This window comes from Hyaena hyaena, unplaced genomic scaffold, assembly GCF_003009895.1.
Source record: "Hyaena hyaena isolate Hyena2069 unplaced genomic scaffold, ASM300989v1 scaffold_7, whole genome shotgun sequence".
Lineage (NCBI taxonomy): Eukaryota > Metazoa > Chordata > Mammalia > Carnivora > Hyaenidae > Hyaena > Hyaena hyaena.
This window is the reverse complement of record NW_024080639.1, coordinates 2222112-2245256: the sequence shown is the minus strand read 5'-3', so window position 1 is coordinate 2245256 and position 23145 is coordinate 2222112. Positions and strand designations below refer to the sequence as shown.

At 35.8% G+C, this 23145-nt stretch overlaps 1 protein-coding gene across 8 annotated transcripts in view; it reads left to right on the top strand.

Annotated features, from left to right (window-relative positions):
* Positions 1 to 23145, top strand: part of CHD9 (chromodomain helicase DNA binding protein 9) — a 155792-nt gene that overhangs the window by 86715 nt on the left and 45932 nt on the right. For all 8 annotated transcript variants that reach the window (XM_039241375.1, XM_039241365.1, XM_039241356.1 and 5 more), the window contains exons 15-21: positions 725 to 935; positions 2764 to 2959; positions 6438 to 6605; positions 7361 to 7540; positions 14399 to 14509; positions 19307 to 19503; positions 19968 to 20167. In XM_039241375.1, the coding sequence (XP_039097306.1) occupies positions 725 to 935; positions 2764 to 2959; positions 6438 to 6605; positions 7361 to 7540; positions 14399 to 14509; positions 19307 to 19503; positions 19968 to 20167 (1263 nt within the window). The remainder of the gene's footprint in view (positions 1 to 724; positions 936 to 2763; positions 2960 to 6437; positions 6606 to 7360; positions 7541 to 14398; positions 14510 to 19306; positions 19504 to 19967; positions 20168 to 23145) is intronic.

Genomic DNA, 23145 nt, shown 5'->3' with positions numbered 1-23145 from the left:
GTGCTGTAATCCTGTTCCTTTTTAAAGTCTTATTAGGTTCTCTACTAACATTCTCTCTGTAAATCTTTTCGCTTACTCCTAGGAATATAATCCCATCCTTATCTAAGACATGTGGCTTTTTAGCCCTGTAATGAACTCTTTTTCAGTCCTGTTATTCTTTAATGACCAGACAGGCAGAGAGCCTATAATAGTGCTGAGACTCTCTGGAGGAAGAATGCATCACAAAGACCTATAACTTGACTTCCCTTTTAATTGTCTTTGTTTTCATGACCATGAGGACACCCACAGACACATCCAGATTAATTGCGATCACCCTCTGTGATGATCATTGTCCTGTCAGTATTTAAATAATAGATGTTTGTTTAAAAAAATATGTTTACTCACCTACTATTAGGACCATATTTTCATTAATTCTTTCCCTAATAGCATTCATTAAATATTTAGGAAACATAAATTTGTATAAGGCGTTTGCCAGGGCTCTGGACAGATAATAAGATGCTTTAAGACATTGCCCATATCTTCAATGAAATTATAGTCTGGTGTTGGTGGATGTTTAGTCACAAACATAAATAATACTAATAAAAACAGTCTACCTCTCATCAGAAAAGTTTAATGTGTTACAAAAGCACAGAGGAGCACTAATTTTGATTTGTTTTTAAAAGAAAGCAACCGGGAGCTGCCTGCATTTGTGCACTGATGCTGTCTTCTTACGTGTCTTTGACAGGTGCTGAGGAGAAAATACTTGGAGAATTTAGGGATACGTATAATCCAGCTGCTTCTGATTTTCATCTTCAAGCAATGATCCAGTCTGCTGGTAAATTGGTCCTTATAGATAAATTGCTTCCCAAAATGAAAGCCGGAGGTCACAAAGTGCTCATCTTCTCTCAGATGGTACGCTGCCTTGACATCCTGGAGGACTATCTCATTCATAAAAGGTAAGGCATGTGACTCAGCCACTGAATTATACTATGAATTACACTCCATATATGCCGCTAAGGACTTGGTGTCACTGTACTGTAATCCAGCTTTACTCACATCTTTCTCTTTTTCTAGGTAAGAATCCATTTAATTTGTGAGTAAGGATTCCTTAAGGTTATGTGTCACATGCTCTTCTATGTATGCTGCCCATGGTAGGCAGGGCTAAGGAGACTGATTAAGTGAACTTTGTTAATTGATGGATGTCTGTTTTCCTAGGAATGGCTTTTTAGTGTACATTTTACTTGATTTGTGGATCTTGTAGTAATGACTCTTTAAATGGGCTTATAACCCTCTTCAAAAATTAAAAAAAACATGGTTCAACACCTTTCCAGATCTTTCATTGTAGTTAGAACCTGAACTTGCTGCACTTTCACTCTTGCCATTTACCATATGACACTTGTCCGTGCTTTAATCCTTCTTCATTTGTTTAATGTGGAGTTTTGTGTTCTTTTGGTGCATGACAATAAATCTTAAATATTGTCTAATCAGTATTTAGATAAAAAGGATATTTATTGTAGGATATGTTCTCAGAACATGCATGGTCCAGTCAGATACTGACATATTTCCATAAAAGGGAATCTGCAGATGCAGCTGTAGATTTTAGTTCAGCGAATTTTGACCCTTATAGATAAGTAAAGGCCTATACTAGTTTAGATTATCAGAAATTCTGTAGTTCATTTTTATTTCTTATATTATTTCTAGTTCTATTTTAAGTTTCAGGGTTCCACTCCTTTAGTCTGCTTCCAAAATGTGTATTATTCTCAACTTTATAGAAGATAAAGGTGCAGTATTCCTAAGAATAGCTCTTCTTACATTTTCTTTATCTTCTTACACAAAGAACTATATAAGATAAAGATGAATCTCATGGAAAACCCCAAATTTCTTTAATGTCACAAGTCTTGTTCCCAGAAGCCACACCCCCATTTCATAGGCCCCATGTTCAGAGACAAAAGTGAGCTCCGAGACTCTAGTAAATTATTTGTGTAAAGAGGTGCGTTGAACCAGAACAGGTGTGGCAAATGTGTGTATTCCTCTCCTAGTTCCTAAAATTTAGTGTATTCTAATTTTAATGGTGTCTATGAGTTTCTGAATTTTATGTAAATGAGGAAAGATAAAAAGTTAAAAGTTAGTTCCTTAACAGTAATAGTAATGACTCTAAAGAATTAGCATTCTACAGCATGATTTGGAATGACCCAGAAAACTTTGAATTTTTTGAAGCAAAGTCTTAATGTTTCATATTGTTAATATCTTGGAAATTTGTTAAATGTCGTTGAAAGTTGTATTACTATTTTCAGATCCTTTTAATAAGCAGACTTGTTTAAAAAGTTGGGGAAGAAAAAGAATTAGCATTATAGTTTGCCCTTGATAGATATGTAGCTGTGGTCAAGTATATCTCGAGAGAATAACATGATTGAGACAGAGAAACATCGGTAGATTTCTTGAGGTTCTATGAAAGTCTTTGATTCTTGTAAAAAAATCATTTATTATAATGAGATCAGCAAAGTAGTTTTTCATGTTTTTTTAAATTCCAGCTACTGAAAATGATATGATGGTATTTTACCTATACATCAAGAATGCAAAGATTTTTTATCTTTAGAATGCTTTATATTTTCTCCCTACCACCAACACCAAGAGTTAAAAAACCATAGAAACTGGTTGGGGTGATATTGCTTATTGATTTTATGGTAAATTAATGTCACAGGAAAACTGACTTTACATTTGATAGAATGTATCTTTATTTTCATTATATTCATCTAATTAAATTTATGCCATTTCATTTGATAGATATTTATATGAGCGAATTGATGGAAGAGTCAGAGGGAATCTGCGACAAGCTGCTATAGATCGATTTAGTAAACCTGACTCAGATCGATTTGTTTTCCTTCTGTGCACCCGAGCTGGTGGGTTGGGCATCAACTTAACTGCTGCTGACACGTGTATAATTTTTGATTCTGATTGGAACCCCCAGAATGACCTACAGGTAAAATACATTTCTTGGCTCAGAGAATTAAATTTCTTTTTAGAGGGGCACCTGGCTGACTCAGTCGGTTAAGCATCCAACTCTTGGTTTCAGTTCGGTAATGATCTTACGGTTTGTGAATTTCAGAGGTGCATCGCACTCTGTGCTGACAGTGCAGAGCCTGCTTAGCATTCTCTCTCTCCCTCCCCCTTTGCCCCTCCATACTCTCTTTCTCTCTCTCTTTCAAAAATAAAATAGATTAAATAAATAAATTTCTTTTTTGATTCCTATAACTATTCTTAATATTCCACCTCTTGTGTGTGTTTTTTTTTAATGTTTTATTTATTTTTGAGATAGAGACAGCGTGAGCAGGGGAGGGTCAGAGAGAGAGGGAGGCACAGAATCTGAAACAGGCTCCGGGCTCTGAGCTATTCCTCAGCACAGAGGCCCATGCGGGGCCCGAACGCATGAACCGTGAGATCATGACCTGAGCTGAAGTCGGATGCTTAACCGACTGAGCCACCCAGGTGCCCCCCACCTCTTGTGTTTTTATCTGGATAAACTATTATGTAGGTTTCCCTAAGAAAATAAGTTAAATGATCTTAATTTGAATTTAATGATTAAATACATTTATTTAGATTATGTATCTTCTAATTAGGTTTACCTGCTTGAGTACAGTATTTGTTTGAGCCTATTATGTAAATTTGAGAGAGCTTTAACAATAACTTCTTTGCAATAAATAAAAATCTCAGAATCTTAGTTTCTGAAAAGTAAGCACTTATCCTAATTTCACCTTCTCAATCTTCATATAATGTAGTATGCATAGAATTAAGATCTAATAGGCGATGCCTTTTTAGGAAATTCTATACAGAATTAAGGTGTACGTGTAAGTTAAGACAATACTTGAATCTCAAAGAAACAGGAATATTAATAGAGTGATCAAATAGCATCAGAGTATGCAGAAGATAAGCATCTAGGAAAGATATGAGAACATAAGAGATATTTTTCTCTTCTTGGTAGTCTTTATTGTATTGCAATTAATACTATTGCTTTAGGTAATTATAATTCTAAATACAATAAATTGTTACTGAGAATAAACCTGGCCTACTAAAAAATAAGATTTTAACAGCTCCATTTGTGTAACTATATGTAATCTAGTTCAAAATATCAAAGATCCAGAATTAATAGATGGGACTAACTCTTTCTGTAGAAGGCCATTTCGAAAATATTTTGGGCTTTTTGTGCGCCAAATAAGGTCTCTGCCACCCATTCTTTGTTGTTTGTTTTTATAGTTGTTTAAAAGTGTAAAAGCCAGGGCACCTGGGTGGTTTAGTCGATTGAGTGTCCGACTTTGGCTCAGGTCATTATCTCATGGTTTGGGAGTTTGAGCCCCATGTCAGGCTCTGTGCCGACAGCTCCAAGCCTGAAGCCTGCTTCAGATCCTGTCTCCCTCTCTCTCTGCCCCTCTCCCACTTGTACTCTCTCTTTCTTTCAAAAATAAACAAACATTAAAAAAAATTTTTTTAAGTGTAAAAGCCATTCTTAGTTGGCAGGCCAGATTTGGTCCATAAGATGTAGTTTAACAATCTGTAGGATAAACCCAAACCATAATTATTTGCCTTGCAGATACATATTTATACCTAAAATTATCTACAGTGCATGTGATGTTCTAAAAGTTAATCTAACATCAAATCATGAAATCACATTACAGAACCTGAGGAAGAACTGGAAAAACTACATCAGATTCCCTAACTTCTCCCTCTAACTTGGTTTTTCCTACTTACGTAGATCTAATCTTTATAGGCTAATGAAAAATTTGGCCTCTTATACTTTCACTAGATCTGGACCAAGGTTTTTGACTCAGAATTCTGAGTTCTAAAGAGCATGAGAGAATAAAGATGTCAACAAAGAGTATAACATCAGTCCCACCTATAAATTGTAAAGCTGCAATTTATGATTTAGTCTTCTGAAGGTAATGGAAAGGTGATTAATAATTTGGGAGAAAAACCATTTATTCTGTGGAAACTTTAGAGTCTAAATTTATTACATAGATTTTAAGTTTAGGGGCATCTGGGTGGACTCAGTCGGTGAAGTGTCTGACTCTTGATTGAGGCTCAGGTCATAGTCTCACAGTTCATAAGATCGAGCCCTGCATCAGGCTGTCTGCTGATATCGTGGAGCCTGCTTAAGATTCTCTCTCTCTGCCTGTCCCCTGGTAATGTGCATACTCTCTGCCTCTCAAAATAAAATTTTAAGTTTAATAGGACTTGAAGATAAAAGATAAAGCTCTTGGGGCGCCTGGGTGGCTCAGTTGGTTGGCCATCCTACTTCGGCTTATGTCATGATTTCACAGTTTGTGGGTTCAAGCCCCACGTTGGGCCCTATGCTGACAGCCAGCTCAGAGCCTGGAGCCTGTTTCAGGTTCTGTATCTCCCTCTCTCTCTGACCCTCCCCTGCTCACACTCTCTCTTTCTCTCAGAAATGAATAAAACATTAAAAAAAATATGAAGCTCTTATGTAATCTCTAATGTCTCTACTTTCAACATGTCCATATATTAAATAATTCTTTTTGGGGTGCCTGGGTGGCTCAGTCAGTTGAGCATCTGACTTCGGCTCAGGAATGATATCGCAGTTTGTGGGTTTGAGCCCCGCTTCGGGCTCTATACTGACAGCTCAGAGCCTGGAGCCTGCTTCAGATTCTGTGTCTCATTCTTTCTCTCCCCCTCCCCCATTTGTGCCCTGTTTCTCTCTGTCTCTCAAAAATAAAATAAACATAAAAAAAATTTTTTTAGTAATTCTTTCTTTGTTTAAGTAAAACTTACATCTCCAGAGGTATTCACCTTAAGTTTTTATCCCCTTCCAAAGTACCCAGCTTAACTAAAGTGTATTGAAAAGTTTGTTAATAAGGTAGTAGGGAAAAAATTGAGAAATTTAGGGTTAGATTTTAAATTTAAACCTTCAGTTGCTAGCAAGTAAAAATAATCTGTTCATAGAGCTTATGTTACTGTCTACAATTATATTGATGATACCCTGCTTAAAAAGCAAGAATTCTTGGGGTGCCTGGGTGGCTCAGTCATTTAAGCACCTGACTCTTGATTCTGGCTCAGGTCATGATCTCATGGTTTGTAAAATCAAGCCCCATATTGGGCTTTCAGCACGGAGCCTACTTGGGATTCTCTTGCCCTCTTTGCCCACCCCTCAAAATAAACATTTGGAAAAATAAAAAACAATAATTCTTCATGGATTTATATGCTCTGAAATATAAGCTTAAGCTTTAACTTACTGCTGACTGTGGAATCCTTTCTCATTTTAGCAAGCACTACCTTTATTTCTAGAAAAAGGATATAACTAATGCAATAACAAGAGTTTCTGAAAATTCTTCCATACTTTTGTATTCCATCGAGATACTCTCTTGTTCAGTGCCTTTTGTGTAATGCCTTTTGTGCTATTTTGTAAGATAAATTGAATCTATAACTTTTCTTCCTTTTTTTTTTAATAGGCCCAAGCTCGTTGCCACAGAATCGGTCAGAATAAAGCAGTTAAAGTCTACCGACTAGTAACTCGTAACTCATACGAGAGAGAGATGTTTGACCGAGCCAGTCTGAAACTGGGTCTAGATAAGGCTGTGTTACAGAGCATGAGCGGAAGAGAAAGTAATGTTGGTGGTGTATGTATATGTTCTTTTTACTTGGAGTTTTTATGTTCCTATTTGCTTTTAATTTGAAATTTAGGTCGTGTATCATTTTATTCTGATCCATCCTGAACACTGAATAGATGCCTTTATGTAAGGGGGCATTTCAGGATAGACTCATATTTAGTTAATGCTTGTGAATCCTTTTCTGTCTATATTGCTGCAGGGCTTGTGAACTCTGAGAATATGTTTGCAAGGTAGAAAGTCTTTGCAAAGGTAGGAAGGAAGTAAAGGGGAAACAAGAAAGCCTGTATGAATCAGTGCAGGTGACACAGAATATTGGCATAGAAATACAGATTTTGTGAATATTTCTGCATCATTTCTATAAGTAGTTTTTCACATTTTTTTTCAGTATCAGACTACTGCATTAGCTTTGTTTTGTTATAAGTGATGTTTTTGGCATTTCTTTTTTCACCTCAAGATTATTGTCTCATATCTTATGCTTGTGACAATTGTAGAATCCTACTACTAAAAATAACCTAGAGATGTTACCTGCCCCATATGCTTTGATGTAACTGAAGTTATTATAGGCACATGGCAAATCTTACTTTAAAGATAATAAGCAAAAGTCAACAATTTCAATGTATTCTTTCCGAGAATTCTCTCTTTTGTATACTGTAAACCCAAATACAATTTAAACATGACTCTTTGTACTTTGAAGTTTTTTAGGGATGCTTTCTCATTTTATGAATTTCAAAATAATACTGTTACCAAAATTATTTTCACTTTAGATTCAGCAGCTTTCCAAAAAGGAAATAGAAGACCTGCTTCGAAGAGGTGCTTATGGTGCTATTATGGAGGAGGAAGATGAAGGCTCTAAATTCTGTGAGGAGGATATCGATCAGATTTTACTACGTCGTACAAAAACTATTACAATTGAGTCTGAAGGACGTGGGTCAACATTTGCCAAGGTAACAGTGAGTGATAGTTTGTAACAAGACCAGTTATGTTTACTACTAAGAAAACTTCCACTCTTCTCTGCTAATCATTTGCAGAGTACCTACTTAATGTTTAAGAAGTAGGTAAAATATTCTTTTCCTTCTTTTTTTTTCTGATCTCTCATATCAAATTTCACATATACTGGAGTAAGTGTAATAACCAGGAATAGTTCTATGTATTAATCAGAGTAGAACACTTAAAATCAGGGGCGCCTGGTTGGCTTAGTCGGTTAAGCGTCCAACTTTCCCTTAGGTCATGATCTTGCGGTTTGTGGGTTCGAGCCCCGCATCGGGCTCTGTGCTGACTGCCAGCTCAGAGCCTGGAGCCTGTTTCAGAGTCTTTATCTCCCTCTGTCTCTGACCCTCCCCTGCTCACGCTGTCTCTCTCTCCCTCTCCTAGAAATAAATAAAAATATTTAAAAAAAAAAGAACACTTAAAATCAGATTTAGAAATTAAAGAACATCTATGTCAAAGTCAGAGCAAGATGTAATAGTTAATAGTCTAGGAGGTTAAATCATCTTATATTAACTGACAGTAATTTAAAGTACTTAAAGAAGAGAAAGGATTTCAAATTTCATCTTAAATACTTAAATCTAATTTGGGGAGGGGAAAATGAAATTTGTGTCTGGAAAGGAAGTGTTAATAACCACCTTATTTGGGGAAAATATTTCATAAGTTTACTAAATTCCTAGACTTACCTCCCCCCCTTTTTTTTAAGAAAGAGACATGGTATATCTATATCTTGTATTCATCTGAAAGTTTATTATTGCAATATTCTGTGTCACCTGCACTGATTCATACAGGCTTTCCCCTTTCTCCTGTACTCCCTTTCTGTACCCCCGTCTCCACTTTCAACCCAGAAGTCTTTCTTTATCTTTATGGAGAGCTCTGTGTTACAGCAGGTAGTATAGAGACTATTTCCAAAGTAATATCAGTCTTCAAATGAAAATTTTTCTCTTGATTCCTTCAGCAAATTAATGAAATCCTGTGTCAGATACTTTGCTAAATGCTGGGAATACTAAAATGAAAGGGTTCTAGTTGCTGAAAAAGTAAAGAAGAAAATGATTAATATTGCATAAAATGGAAGAGCCAGAGAATCAGGAAAGCCTTTGCAGAGAAAATAACACCTGGGTATTGAAGGAAGTGTGGATTTCATCATGTTACAGAGAGCCTCACAAGAAATGGATCCTGTGTTGCTAAACTGCAAGGAAGATTTCAGGGACTATGCATAGGCATGTATAGATGCACGGGATAAATTAAATGGAGATGAAAATGAAGGGATTAGGGAGGTTAGACCCAAATTATGAAGGACTGAAAAAGTTCCATTTTGAGGAATTTGAACTTGATCCTAAGGCAGTTAAAAAGCTTTTTAATCCCTTCAAGCAGAAAATGGACAAAATGAATGCAGTTTAGAAATTTAACGTGAGCAGCAGTGTAGAGATTGAGTTTGAAAGGAGAAAAACTAAAGGCAGGGATACCAGATAAGAGGATTATATAGGATACAATGATGGGTGAACTAGGGTAGTGGAGTGCCACTTGAATCAACAGGAGTTGATGACCAGTTGGAAAAGTATGGAAGAGGGAATCAAAAAGGACTTGATCTCTGGCTCAAGTAACTAGAAAGGTCATGGTTATCATTAAGTAAGATAGAGAATGAAAGAGAAGTTTATGTGGAGAAAACAAAATACTGGGGCTGTTGTATTTGTGGCCTTTACAGGGGATCCAAGAGGAGGTGTCCAGGAGAGTTGCTTAGGATACAGGTAGAGATTTGAGAGTTGACAAAGAATAAATCCAAAGTAGTACTGTGGAAACAAAAGGAACAGTGCAGAAGTATAAGGCTGAGAACTACAACTGCTCATGATTGGGTAGATGTACCATGGTTTTGGCTTCTTTCCTGAGAAATCTTATTTACTCAGGGTTCCTTGGCGCTACTAAGTTGTCAATGCACTGCGTACAGCTACTACAGAAATCACCATTGTTGGTTATTCTATGCCTAGGGATATTCTTCTTAAAGTTGTTTTGGTTTTTAGTTAATGTAGGCATATGTAAAGCATTTAACGACCATAGGTGATTCCCAGACTTCCTCGTTTACCATGCTAATGAGAGTCATCATGGAAAGCCAGAATGCCAGAGTTTGAATTCTGACTCATAAGCTGAGTGACCTTGGACAGTTGACCTTTGGGAGTCTTTCTAGACTCCCAAGAGGAAGTCCTCTTTAAATTTTTTTTTTTAATGCTTTATTTATTTCTAGGAGAGAGAGAGAGAGAGAGACAGCGTGAGCAGGGGAGGGTCAGAGAGAGGGGGAGTCACAGACTCTGAAACAGGCTCCAGGCTCCGAGCTGGCAGTTAGCACAGAGCCCGACGCGGGGCTCGAAGCCACAAACCGCGAGGTCATGACCTAAGTGAAAGTCTGACGTTTAACCGACTAAGCCACCCAGGCGCCCCGAGGAAGTCCTCTTTAAAGACAAGAGCATAGGATCATTTGGGTGGCTCAGTTGGTTAAGCTTCCGACTTTGGCTCAGATCATGATCTTGTGGTCTGTGAGTTCAAGCCCTGCATCGGGCTCTGTGCTGAAAGCTTAGAGCCTGGAGCCTGCTTCAGATTCTGTGTGTGTGTGTGTGTGTGTGAAAACAAATATTTTTTTTAAAAAAAGCAAGAGCATAATAATCTTGACCTTTTCTACTCTTCTACTTTACAATAAAGTGCCAGATAAGAATTATTTTACTCAGGTATACTCTAGTCATAACCACTTGTGCTCTAAGAATGTGAAATACTTAAGCCTTTAAATTTTTATTTGAAATTCTCAGACCTGTAGTAACTTGTATTTGAAAAAGAGAGCCACCTGAAAAGGTACTTCAGTAGCTGAGTGAGTCCAGAGAATTTGCCTGTAGTTGTCCTAGAATTCGTTTGTTTCCACAGTTGTGTGGGAATGCCACTGTGTAGTGGACAGTTGGCATATTAGAATATGGCACCAGTATGTAGAGGCACCAGAGGTGCAAAGTTAATAGTATTTTATACTTTTTCCTGGAATTTCCAAAGACTTCCTCTGTGCTCAGTTATTCTTAGTGGTTTGGATAAATGGAGTAATTCCAATCCATTTCTTTGCATTATCAAAGAATTTTTTTTTAAAAAAGATATATATATATATAGAGAGAGAGAGCAGAGTGTATAATGAGACTGTATATTTAGACTTCCTACGTATCCATCCAATAAAACTCATTATTGGTAACTCATTATTGGTAACTAAAATATAAGTGTTTATATCACCTGAACTTAATTTTGAGATAATTTTCATAAGGGCAATCAGATAGATCCTAGAAATAGAAAATATTCTAGTCGGATTTTTTAATTTTCTGGTATAGAACAAGACTTTGAATTGCTTAACTTACAAAAACAGTCTGTATCAAGCTTCAGTGGATTGCTTGTTTGTAAGGGCCCTTCTGGGCACCCACTATCTTTTCTGCTACTTTCTGATGTAGGAAGATGGCCATTTCAGCATTTGAAATGTCTGCTCTTGTAAATAATAAATGGGTTTAGTGACTAGAGGAGGTCATTGTAGGAAAAATATTTTTGGAGGAATAAGAATGTTAAGATTTAACATTTGGAATTAATACGTAAGCCTTTACTTGAACATCTTCTGCAACAGGCATTTTATTTCTGTAGGCATTAATTTGTTAAAATCCTTCAGAATTTTGGAAGTCATCTTGAAAATAGGCTCTGTGTCATTCAACAATAGCATCTAAAGTTATTTAGAAATATTTTTAAATTTTATTTGAAAAATACATTTATCATTTTTCTTATAACAAATATAACAAAAGCTGCTTAGTTGCGAAGTATAGTTTCTTCCAGGTAAATTATTTTAATTATCAACAGTGATCTGGTAGCAGAATAAAAGTGATTATCCACAGTAACACAGAACTTTTATAAGATTAGCAACCATAATCTTATATGTTTCAAAAATCTAGCTGTTAACCTTTAATGGCTTTTCATACTTAATGGCTTTTCATGTCAAATGTCCATGTAAAGCAGATGATCGTTTGCTAGCCTTGTTAAATCTCAAGAAGCATGTTTTCAGTGGAACTGTATAGCACAAAATAAAACCCTAAGAACTTCAGTGAACCTTTCAGTGTTCCTGGAAGTAGATGAATCTAGATTAATGAAGATTTGAAAGTATAGATAGCCTATGCGCTCAGTTATGAGAAATTCATTTCTGAATTAATTAACAAGTAGAAGTTTAAGAATTACTTGAGCAGACTTAGATATCTCTTCCTTCTACTCAATCATACTACTTTGCTTCTCATCAAACACTTCTTATGCAGATGATGATGGCTACTCCTTTTCATTTTATCAGGTTAGTTAGTGTTTGCTGTTTTAGGTTGGATATGAATTTTTATAATATGTGGTTTATCAAGAAGAGGCATCTCACTGTATTATTTCCTGTTGCCGCTGTGACAAATCACAACACACATTTATTCTCTTATAGTTCTGGATGTCAGATGTCCAAAATGAGTCTTAGCTGCTACAGCTCCAGGTATCAGTAAGGCTGGTCTCCCCTGGAAGCTCCAGAGGAGAGTCTGTTTTCTCTTCCAGCTTTTTTGAGTGCCTGCATTCCCTGCTTGTGACCATGTTACTCCATCTCTGCTTCTGTTGCCACATAGCCTTTTCCTCTTCTTTCTCTTATAAGGACCGTCGTAATTACATTTAGGGCCTACAAAGCTATAGTTTTAGAGCAAGCAAAAAAAAATGAAATTTAAATTCATTTCATTAAAACCTTTATTTCCATCACTTCCATTTCATAAATATGCCAGCAGAATGTACGTTTTAAACATTTATAATATTTCAACACTTATTATATACAAGCATTTTAATAACCCAGCCTCAAAAGAATGTTTGATGGAATGAATGTGCTTAATATTTGGTAAGCATTGTCATGAACAGAATCTTTTAAGTTCACAAGAGGCATTTAGGATTTTAATTTTGTTTCTAATTCATTTGTTAGACACAGTCTAAAGATTCAAACTACAAATATAGACTACTAGTAGTATAATAAAACCTGTAGATTTATCCCTCAGCCTTAAGAATTATCAACTCATGCCAAATTTGCTTCATCATTACCTTATCCATCCTTCATATTATTTTATTTATTTTTTTTATTTTTATTTTTTTTTTAATGTTTTATTTTATTTCTAGGAGAGAGAGAGAGCGTGAGCAGGGGAAGGTCAGAGAGAGAGGGAGTCACAGACTGAAACAGGCTCCAGGCTCTGAGCTGGCAGTCAGCACAGAGCCCGATGCGGGGCTCGAACCCACGAACCGCGAGATCATGACCTAAGCGAAAGTCGGACGCTCAACCGACTAAGCCACCCAGGCGCCCCTCCTTCATATTATTTTAAAGGAAATCCCAGATAGCATATGTGCAGGCATATGTATAATATATATGAAGATTTCTTTTTTATTATTAAATTTTTTAGTGTTTATTTTTGAGAGAGAGACAGAGACACAGCATGAGGAGGTGAAGGACAGAGGGGGAGGGAGATACAGAATCTGAAGCAGGCTCCAGGCTCTGAGCTGTCAGCATAGAGCCCAATGCAGGGCTTGAACTCACAAATCATGAGATCACGACCTGAGCTGAAGTTGGATGCTTAACCGACTGAGCCACCTAGCCGCCCCTGTATATAATGATTTCTTTAACATAGCCACAATACTTATCATTACATTCAAAAATCAAATTTACAGTGATTCCTTCATATTATCAGTTTTCCACTCATCAAACTTTCAGACTTCCAAACTTAACCTTCAGTGTCATAAATGGTTTGTTTGCTTATAGCTGGTTTATTATCTCTTTAATGTGCAATTTTCTGCCTTTTAAAATGCCATCACGATGGATTTTTTAATGAAGATTTTTATCATTTGATTATATCCCAGATAATTAGGCATTACTTTAAGCCATTTACCAATCATATTCTTTTGAAAAAAGTGTGACTATATTCTTCCCTTTAACTGTTTTAAGTGTTCTCATGCCTTTTAGGCTCTTTTCTTTTTTAAAGCATCATGTATCTTTACTGCTTATTTCATTTTATAAAGCACTTTCCTGGCTTTCTTTGAAGTGGCATGTCTATTTTCAGGAACTTAAGTTTCAAATAATGGTTATTAGTTTGTAAGTGACAGTGCTGAGCTGCAATATCTAAAGTTTGTTCCAACTAAACTTGATTTATACAATATTTAAGAGAGTAAATCATCTATATTTTCTTTTGTTCTTCTGTAATCTTTTAAATTTTTACAATGACTATGCAGTATTGTTGTGGTAAGGAAAAATGTTTTTAATGTAAAGACAGACTGATTTTTTTTTAATTTCTCATGTCCTGTATCGCATTTTCTTTAGGAGACCTGTCTCTTTAAAAATATGATAGGAATAAAGTAGGAGTATACCAGAAAATTAGCTGTATAGGGCAAGCAGGTTAGAAATTCTTGTTCTAACCTAGTTTCTTAATATTCACGTAGTATTTCTAGAAAGCATATGTCTGTCCTGTGTAGTTTCTTGACCAAAGAGATTTGATCCTTACTTACCAAAAGCTTGAGTTAAACAACAGTAATAACTTACTTAATCCTTTCCTAAAAACCCCAGCCTATGTTGGCAGTCAGCCTTTTGATGTGAGCAGACGCTGTGCTATGTTGCAGACCGTCACATTTGGAATATCTTTTGAATGTATGTGTGTATGCTGAATTCAAATTCTATCTCCAGTAAATGTGAGGAGATATTGTTTCAAATATATTTTGATAGATTTTCCTCTAAACTTCAAAACATTTTGAAAAACTGCCATTATGTATTTCAGGCAAGTTTTGTGGCATCTGGAAACCGGACAGATATTTCCTTAGATGATCCTAACTTCTGGCAAAAATGGGCTAAAAAGGCAGAAATAGATATAGATGCCATCAGTGGCAGAGTAAGTATTTCTTTCCCTTTCAAAAATTACTTCTTGGGATACTTTGCTATTATTATTATAATACTGTAAGGTATTCAACTGTGTACTTACTGAAGTAAATTTATCTTCATAAATAAATTGATGTAAAGTATTAGAATGATCATATATTGAGTCAGACACTGCTTCAATTTAATACCTCTGGTATCTATCATGATTGGTTGTAATACAAGGATAAATTAAGTTTGGATACTTATATTCTTAATATTTCAATGTGTTTTTTAACTTTTAAAATGTCTTCAAATCATCAGTTATGTTTATTTTGCTCTTTAACCTTGTTTCTTTGGAGTCCACTCCCATTAATGATGATCCAGTCAGACATAAAAGGAGAAAACAAAAGCAGTCAAGAAAGTGGCAAAACTGTTTCTTTTTTAACTTTCCTTAGAGCTAAGAAAGGGCCGAAAAGCTAAACTACAATTTGCAGAACTGATAATAACATAACTGTTTACTTCATAAAACACCTGTCTAATTATTGTATAGGAATCAATGTTTCTCAGCATTATTATGAAGATAACTGCTAAATGATTAAAAGAATTACGTATTAAGCATTGATGCATGGGATCTATTTTAACAGATAGTCTTTTTTTTTTTTTAAATATTTTTATTTATTTCTAGGAGAGAGAGAGAGAGACAGCATGAGCAGGGAAGGGTCAGAGAGAGAGGGAGTCACAGACTGAAACAGGCTCCAGGCTCCAAGCTGGCAGTCAGCACAGAGCCCGACGCGGGGCTCGAACCCACGAACCGCGAGATCATGACCTGAGCGAAAGTCGGACGCTTAACCGACTAAGCCACCCAGGCGCCCCCAGATAGTCTTTTAAAATGTAAAACTTTACAATGAGAAATAACACCATAGCCATACACACATATTTCAGAAATATATATAATTGTATATGAAACAAACAAGTAAATTTGAAATGATATTTATAAACATGCCATTGTTTACATATGGCATGTTTATATGTCTAAAGAGGCAATGGAGAGGTACCTGGGTGGCTCAGTTGGTTGAGCGTCTCACTTGGGCTTGGGTCATGATCTCACAGTTCCTGAGTTTGAGCTACATCAGGCTTGCTGCTGTCAGCCTGTCAGCTCAGAGCCCACTTCAAATCCTCTGTGCCCGTTTCCCACTTGAGCTGTCTCAAATATAAATAATCATTAAAAAATAAATAAAAATAAAAAGGCAGTGGGAATCTTGAAGCAGTGGATTCTTTTAATCATTAAAATTAGGGGCAACTGGATGGCTTAGTCAGTTAAGCCTCCAACTCTTGATTTCAGCCCAAGTCATGATCTCATGGTTCATGAGATCAAACCTCATGTCTGGCTCTGCGCTGATAACATGGAGCCTGCTTGGGATTCTTTCTGCCCCTCCCCTGCTCACTTGGTCTCTCTCTCTCTCTCTCTTGAAATAAATAAAATAAACATTAAAAAAAATAAATGAGTTTAATGAATTAACTGGATAGAAGATAAATACACCATTTAGCCTTCCTGAATATTGGTACTAACAAAAGTAGAAAAATATAACAGAAGAAAATATATATTCACAGTAGGGAAAAAAGATACAAACTACTTAGGAGTATACCTGTTGACAGATGTGTATGATTTCAGTAAATTATCAAATTTAATTAAGAGATTTGTCAGTTGGCAAGAAAACGATATACTTTAAGCATTTTAACAGTTTATAAACATAGGGGCACCTGGGTGGCTTAGTTGGTTGAGTTTCTGATTTTGGCTCAGATCATGATCTCACGGTTCATGAGCTCGATCCCTGCATCAGGCTCTTTGCTGACAGCTCCGAGCCTAGAGCCTGCTTCAGATTCTGTGTCTCCCTCTCTCTCTCAGCCCCTCCCCCATGTGTGCTCTGTCTCTCAAAAATAAATAAAAACATTCTTAAAAAATTAAAAACAAAAAGTTTATAAACATAGAAAAGCAACCCAAATCAAAATGTTAACAATTTTTTCATATAACCAAACAATATCTAAAGTTCCCCTGGAAAAACGAATTGTCAAGAATATTAAATGTTTATTTATTTTAAATGCACTTTTAGGAACCTGTCTTACAGCAATAATCATACAGGTATGATTATATGATTCATGACCATATGAATGATAATATAGTACAGTGATGCTCACTGCCACACTTTTTGTTTAAGAAAAAACTTCTAAACTAATTAAACCTCTTATGATAGAGGATTAGTGCATGTTACTGTCTAATGCAATAAGTAAAAATAATCATCCCTATGTACTAGTGATATAGAAAGAGCTCCAAGACAGTTAAATTTTGAAAGAGAGGGAGATATAGAACAGTGCTTATAGTGTAATACTTGTTTGTGATTTTTCAAAAGTCTGTATTGGGGATCCACAGACACTCATGCATTTATGCTTGGTCCTACTGGAGCACACTTATGAGTCAAGTGCCATTCTCACAGTAGGGGCAGTGTGCCCAAGACAGAGCACATGCTTTTACAGAACTTATGAATTTGGGTAGATGAGACAAAAGTAAACAAATACGTAAGGTGATTTCAGAGAGGGAAGAAAATAAAAGATGGCAGAGAATGCTGGGAGGTGTAGAGACAGCGTTAAGCAAAGTAGTCAAGGGAGGTCACTCTCAATTGTGCTGAGATTGAATGACCAGAAAGAGCCAACAGTGTAAAGACATGAGGAAAATCTTTCTAGGAACAGGGAATGGCAGTGAGCCATTGGTGGAAATAAGCTCTGTGTATTCCAGAATAGAAATGATGTGGCAGAATGCAGGCAGTGTGGAGGTGATAGGCAAGGTCAGAGACCATAGATATGGCTCCCATTATAGGGCCTTGTATATTACCTGGAGGAGTTAAGCACTTTATGAATAAACTTATATAAGCATGTGCTCATTTAATACTCATATGATTACATTTTCTTTTCTGTGCTTTGAAAAAGACATTTAAAATGGTTTTTCTAAAATGAAATACAAGAAGGCAAACTAGCATTATTTACTATCTGTTAAAACATAATGTATTATAAAGGAACCATAATTAAAGCAGCATTTTACTGAGAAAAAGATATAAAGAGCAAGAATAAAATAACAGAAAAAAATCAAATTAGAAGTTTTAATAAAGAAATAATATTAGAGGGGTGCCTGAGTGGCTCAGTTGGTTAAGCAGCTGACTTTAGCTCATGTCATGATCTTGCCATTGTGAGTTCAAGCCCCACATTGGGCTCTGTGCTGACACCTCGGAGCCTGGAGCCTGCTTCAGATTCTGTGTCTCCCACTCTCTCTCTGCTCCTCCCCCGCTCATACTCTCTCTCTTAAAAATAAATAAACATTAAAAAAATTTTTTTAAGAAAGAAAGAATATTAGAGGAAAAGGCATTATATAATAATCATGACTAGGAAATGGAGTTGGCATTGGGAGGAACATTATAATGACATACTGTATACCAAGTCAACTCCAGCTTGTGATAAAAATGTTTTTAATTCTTTGAATGAAAGCATGAAAATGGAAAAACTAGTTTTCTGTTTTATCAAATATTTGGTGTGAAAACATTCTAAATTAGAAATCACAAAGGAAATGATTGGCATATTTAAATACATAAGACTAAAAAGTACTTAATGGAAAATAAAAGGGCAGTCAGGCTGGTGAGGCTTATTTGTAGCAGAAGTGTATATGAAAGTCAGAACTGTTGTTATATGAAAGCTCATATAAGGTGATCAAAAATACATCAAAAACTCAAAAGATTATGGGCAAAAGACTTGAAAATTTGCTCAAAAAATATAGAGTTTTTTTTGTTTTGTTTTTAAAGAAGCTGGGGTGGGGCAAAAGGACTACTCTTTCTTACTGTAAAAGGCCAATTAACAAATATAGAAGGAAGAAGAGAAGAGTTCTACCATAAATCTGCCACAGTAGTAATTGTAGCAGATGAGACCCATTGATGAATTCTAAAATTGGTGGGTAAAATTGAAGGAGAAAAAGACTTTTTACATATTCTCCAGGTATATCTTCCTAACTTAGAAATTTTTCATTAAAGGTAAAAAGCATGTCAGTAAGTTGTTTTGAATGAGTTACACTGAATTGAACATGGTGAGGTTGTTTATACACTTATTTATTTTGCTTTTTGTGTATTAATATAACTCTTTTGGAAAGGACTAAAACATGTTTTTGGATCTATAAAATATTTAAATCCTTGACCAGTATTTGCATTTCTAGATATTTCCCTTTTTTGAATTTATCATTAGGATAAGCTTGGATTACAAAGACTTACTTTAGCATTATATATTTTAAAAATTGAAAACTAGGGTGCCTGGGTGGCTCAGCCTATTAAGCATCTAACTCTTGATCTCAACCCAGGTCTTGATCTTAGGGTTGTGAGTTCAAGCCCCTCTTTGGGCTCCACGCTGCATGTGAAGCCTACTTTTAAAAAAAGATTATAAACAATCTAAACTATGAATTAGGTAAAGAAAACTAAGATGCATAAATATAGTTTAAAACTATATTATGGTTAGTATAGAAGCATAACACAGTAACTTTCATATTAATGATAAAGCCAAATACCAAAATCTTTTCATCCTATGACTGTGATGTCACAGTATTATATGTGTATGGTAATAAGGATTTTAAAGGAATATAAAAATTTTTAAGTTGATCTGGTAGGTGGGTAAAATTGTTAGTAATTTCTTTTTCTGACAGTTATTTTATTGTTTGTACAATTTGAAAGGTGAAGATGTAAAACACTGTTGTAAGCAAATTAATAAAAAGACCTTCAAGTAATAGCTGTTAACAATTTTACAGAACAGCTTGGTAATTGACACTCCAAGAATTAGGAAGCAAACAAGACCCTTTAGTGCCACAAAAGATGAATTGGCTGAATTATCTGAAGCCGAAAGCGAAGGAGATGAAAAGCCCAAACTCCGGAGACCCTGTGATCGTTCCAATGGCTATGGGAGAACTGAATGCTTTAGAGTAGAGAAGAATCTTCTAGTTTATGGGTAAAATATTATTTTTAATGTTTCTTGTTAATAGTCTGTTTATATAAAGTTACAGAAAATGTACACTGTATTCTAGTGTATTTTTTCATCTTGTTAGAATCAATAAAAATTTAAATAGATTTAAAATACCTTTATTTATATGTTTAACATATATTTAGTAGCAGAATAATAGAATATCCTTAAGTTTTAAATTATAAATGTATCACTGAAGTCAAATTCCTTGTTTTTTTGAGATTTGCATATTTAGTAATATAAAAATGGATAGTCTTGTTATCCATTATTGAATCAGATACACTTGAATCACTATACCATGGTCGGCATTTTACTCCCAGGGAATAAACTTTATTAGGTAAATCCTATTCTTGACAAATGTTTTTTTTGTAGTTTTCAGGCCTTTTATCCATAAGTTCTGTTTTTCTCTAGAACTTGACTCAGTATTAATGTAAGTTTACCTTTTTAACTAGATGGGGCCGATGGAGAGAGATTCTGTCCCATGGCCGTTTTAAAAGGCAGCTGAATGAGCACGATGTAGAAATAATTTGCCGAGCCCTCTTAGCATATTGCCTTGTTCACTACCGAGGAGATGAGAAGATTAAAGGCTTCATATGGGATCTCATTACTCCAACGGAAGATGGGCAGACCCGGGAGCTACAAAATCATCTAGGTAAGAACGTTCTTATGACATTTACTCTTTTAGTTTTATAGGTAGCACTTACCGTAGTACGCTATGAAGTGTTGAAGCACTATAGAGTGCACTAATGAACCCTTAAGCTTCACACTCAATTCAAGTTCCAACTTAGAAAATACCAGTGTTACCAGTTTGGTTGGGTTTCACATACAGGTTTACATGCAATTTGGTTGTTAATCCAACATGGGTCAGTTCGCAGGTTGTCTAAGAAGTCTTCCCATCGGTGTTCATGTAGATCTGTCTCATTTTTAAAACTCCCTTTTAGTAGTTCATACTGTGGCTGTTCTTTAGTTGATTTAGCACCTGCTTTTAATGATGGGCAGGCACTTAGGCCATTTCTCGTTGTAGAGAATGAAAAAACAAGTTTCAGTGAAGATCCTTCTGCATGTGAATAAATCTTTCACTAAAATAAATACCATGAAATGGAACTGTTGAGGGGTAGTGTGTGTACATCTTCATACCTACAACGTGGTCTAGGGATTAATAGCATCAGCATCTCTTGGGAGCTTCTTAGAAGTACGAAATCTTAGGCCTCAGACTTAGTAAATCAGAATCTGCATTTTAACAAGTTCCTTAGCAATTAAAGTATGTATATTAAAGTTTGGAAACACTGATACATACATTTTAAGTTTTCATAAATTCTTTAATTTGGTATCAGATATGACTATGCCAATTTACATTTCTATCAGAGGTACATAGAAGTCCCTTTTTCTCCCACATCCTTTCTAATAGAACATTCTTTTCTACACAAAATAATTTTTTCACATCATAAAGTAATTGAATTTTCCATAAAGACAAAAAAGATTACGATGCCCTGAAAGTTATGTTACGATTTGGTTCTATTTAATTAACACATACCTGTTATAGTTCCTACTATGTGCTTCTCGTGCAAGGTACTGGGAAGATAAGAAGAAACAAGATCCCTGAGCTCATGAACTTTTCATTCCGGCCAGGTAGACAGACATAGTAAGAAAGGAGATAAATACTGACAGAATGTGATGAGTACTGTGAGGTAAATAAACTGGTTCTGAGATGGGGAACAGAAAGCACCTGTTTTGGATTAGGCTGGTCACTGGACACTGTCTTAGGAGGAGGCAGTAGAATCAGTACCATGCAGAGCTGACTTCTGGTAAGGATGGAAGATGGACACAAACGTAATTTCACCTTTCCTTGAAGCTCCACTTACATGTCAGTAAAGAGGAAAAAAATTTTAAAGCATTACACTTAATAAATTCTATAGGCAGATGTCCTCGTTTCTTCAACAAAGGGGGGTCAGGCGGGTAGAGAAGCTATCCAAAACCAGTGGTTCTCAACCAGACATGGTCTGTGCCCAGTCCTGCCACCATGCAGGGCTTTGAGCATGTCACTAGCATCTAGTAGGCAGAGGCTGCGAGGACACAGACAGCTCCACACAAAGAACTGTGCAGTTTGAAGTACCAACAGAGCGAGATTGAAAACCCAGCTGTGACCTAAGAGATTTGAGAGTCCTCAACCACTTGCCTTGTGGGGGCCTTATTTCGTCCCTGGTTGAAACAAACAACCCAGGGGATTTTTTTCAATTATATTTGTTAGATAACAGTAAATTTAAGTATCAAGTATTATTTGCATTTCTTAGGGCTGATAATGGTCATTTTTAAAAAGGAGGCTTTATCTTTTATAAGCCCCACCTTGAGGGTAGAGTTTACTTAAATACATAAGTAAACTTTAAAAGGGGGGGCATCTGGCTGGCCTAGTCAAAGGTGCGTGCAGCTCTTGATCTCAGGTTCGTGAGTTTGAGCCCCACAATGGTGGTAGAGATGACTGAGTCTGATCAGGGCAGAACCTCACGATATGAACGGTAACAGCAGATTGCCCTTCAGTGAGTCCAGTCAGACCATCTGTCAACTTTTTGGTCTGTCTCAAATATGAGCAAACAACCAAGGATATCAGACATCTGAGGAAAGTTTCCAACAGGAGAGGTGCAGACGGAAAACAAACCAACTAAATGAACTCGGAGTAAATAAGGACTATGCAAGGAAAAGACAACTTTTTTGAACCAGCCTTAATATCTTTAAAGATACTTCAGATGTACTGTGATTTTGGAAGAAGAATAAGGTGCTGTAGAAGAAATAGTCAGGCACAACAGATCTCGTGTAATATTAATTAGCATGTAGCAAAAGTGAAAACACAAATAGGATTATGCAGTGAAATCTGAGACAGTTTTGTTAAGGAGAAGTTTATATAGAATATCTATGGATTTTATTAGGAAAAATAAGTATGTATGTTTTTAATTATGCCCTGGTTAGTTTCCAAATCAATATGACTGGAGTGGACTCCAGAATATAGGACAGTATTAACATAGAAAAAATAGCAATTTAAGATGGTGGGCATTAATTAGGATCAAAAAGAGACACTACACAGTAATAAAAATGACTGATCCATAAAAGAAGATACAACAATTATGAACTTTATACACCAAACAGTCTCAAAATATAAAGGCAAAATTGACAAAATTGTAAGAAGAAATGGACAGGTTCACATCCTGCTTCTGTTTATCATTGTGGTGAGGTTCTTGGCTGGTAGAAGAGAGCAAGGAAAAGATATGTGAGATAGGAATTGAAAGAAATCAAAACTGTATTGTTAGTAATTGTTAAAAACTGTAAGTGAAGCAACTCAAGCATCATTAAAGATTAATAGGTGGTGGCATATGTGCAGCGATGGTCGTACAATAGATTTTTAATAGCAGCCAAAATGGATAAATTACAGCCTTGTGAATCAACAATTGTAAATCTCAAAAAAATAACCAAAGTAATCAATAATTTGCAGAATTGCATGTGTAATACAATGTCTGAAAACTTAAATATTTCTCCAACCTATGAATACAAACACGCATGGAATAAAAAGACAAATTCAGGGTAGTGATTATCTCTGGGAAGGAAGGAGTGAATTGGACTTCAACTATGCATATTTATTTC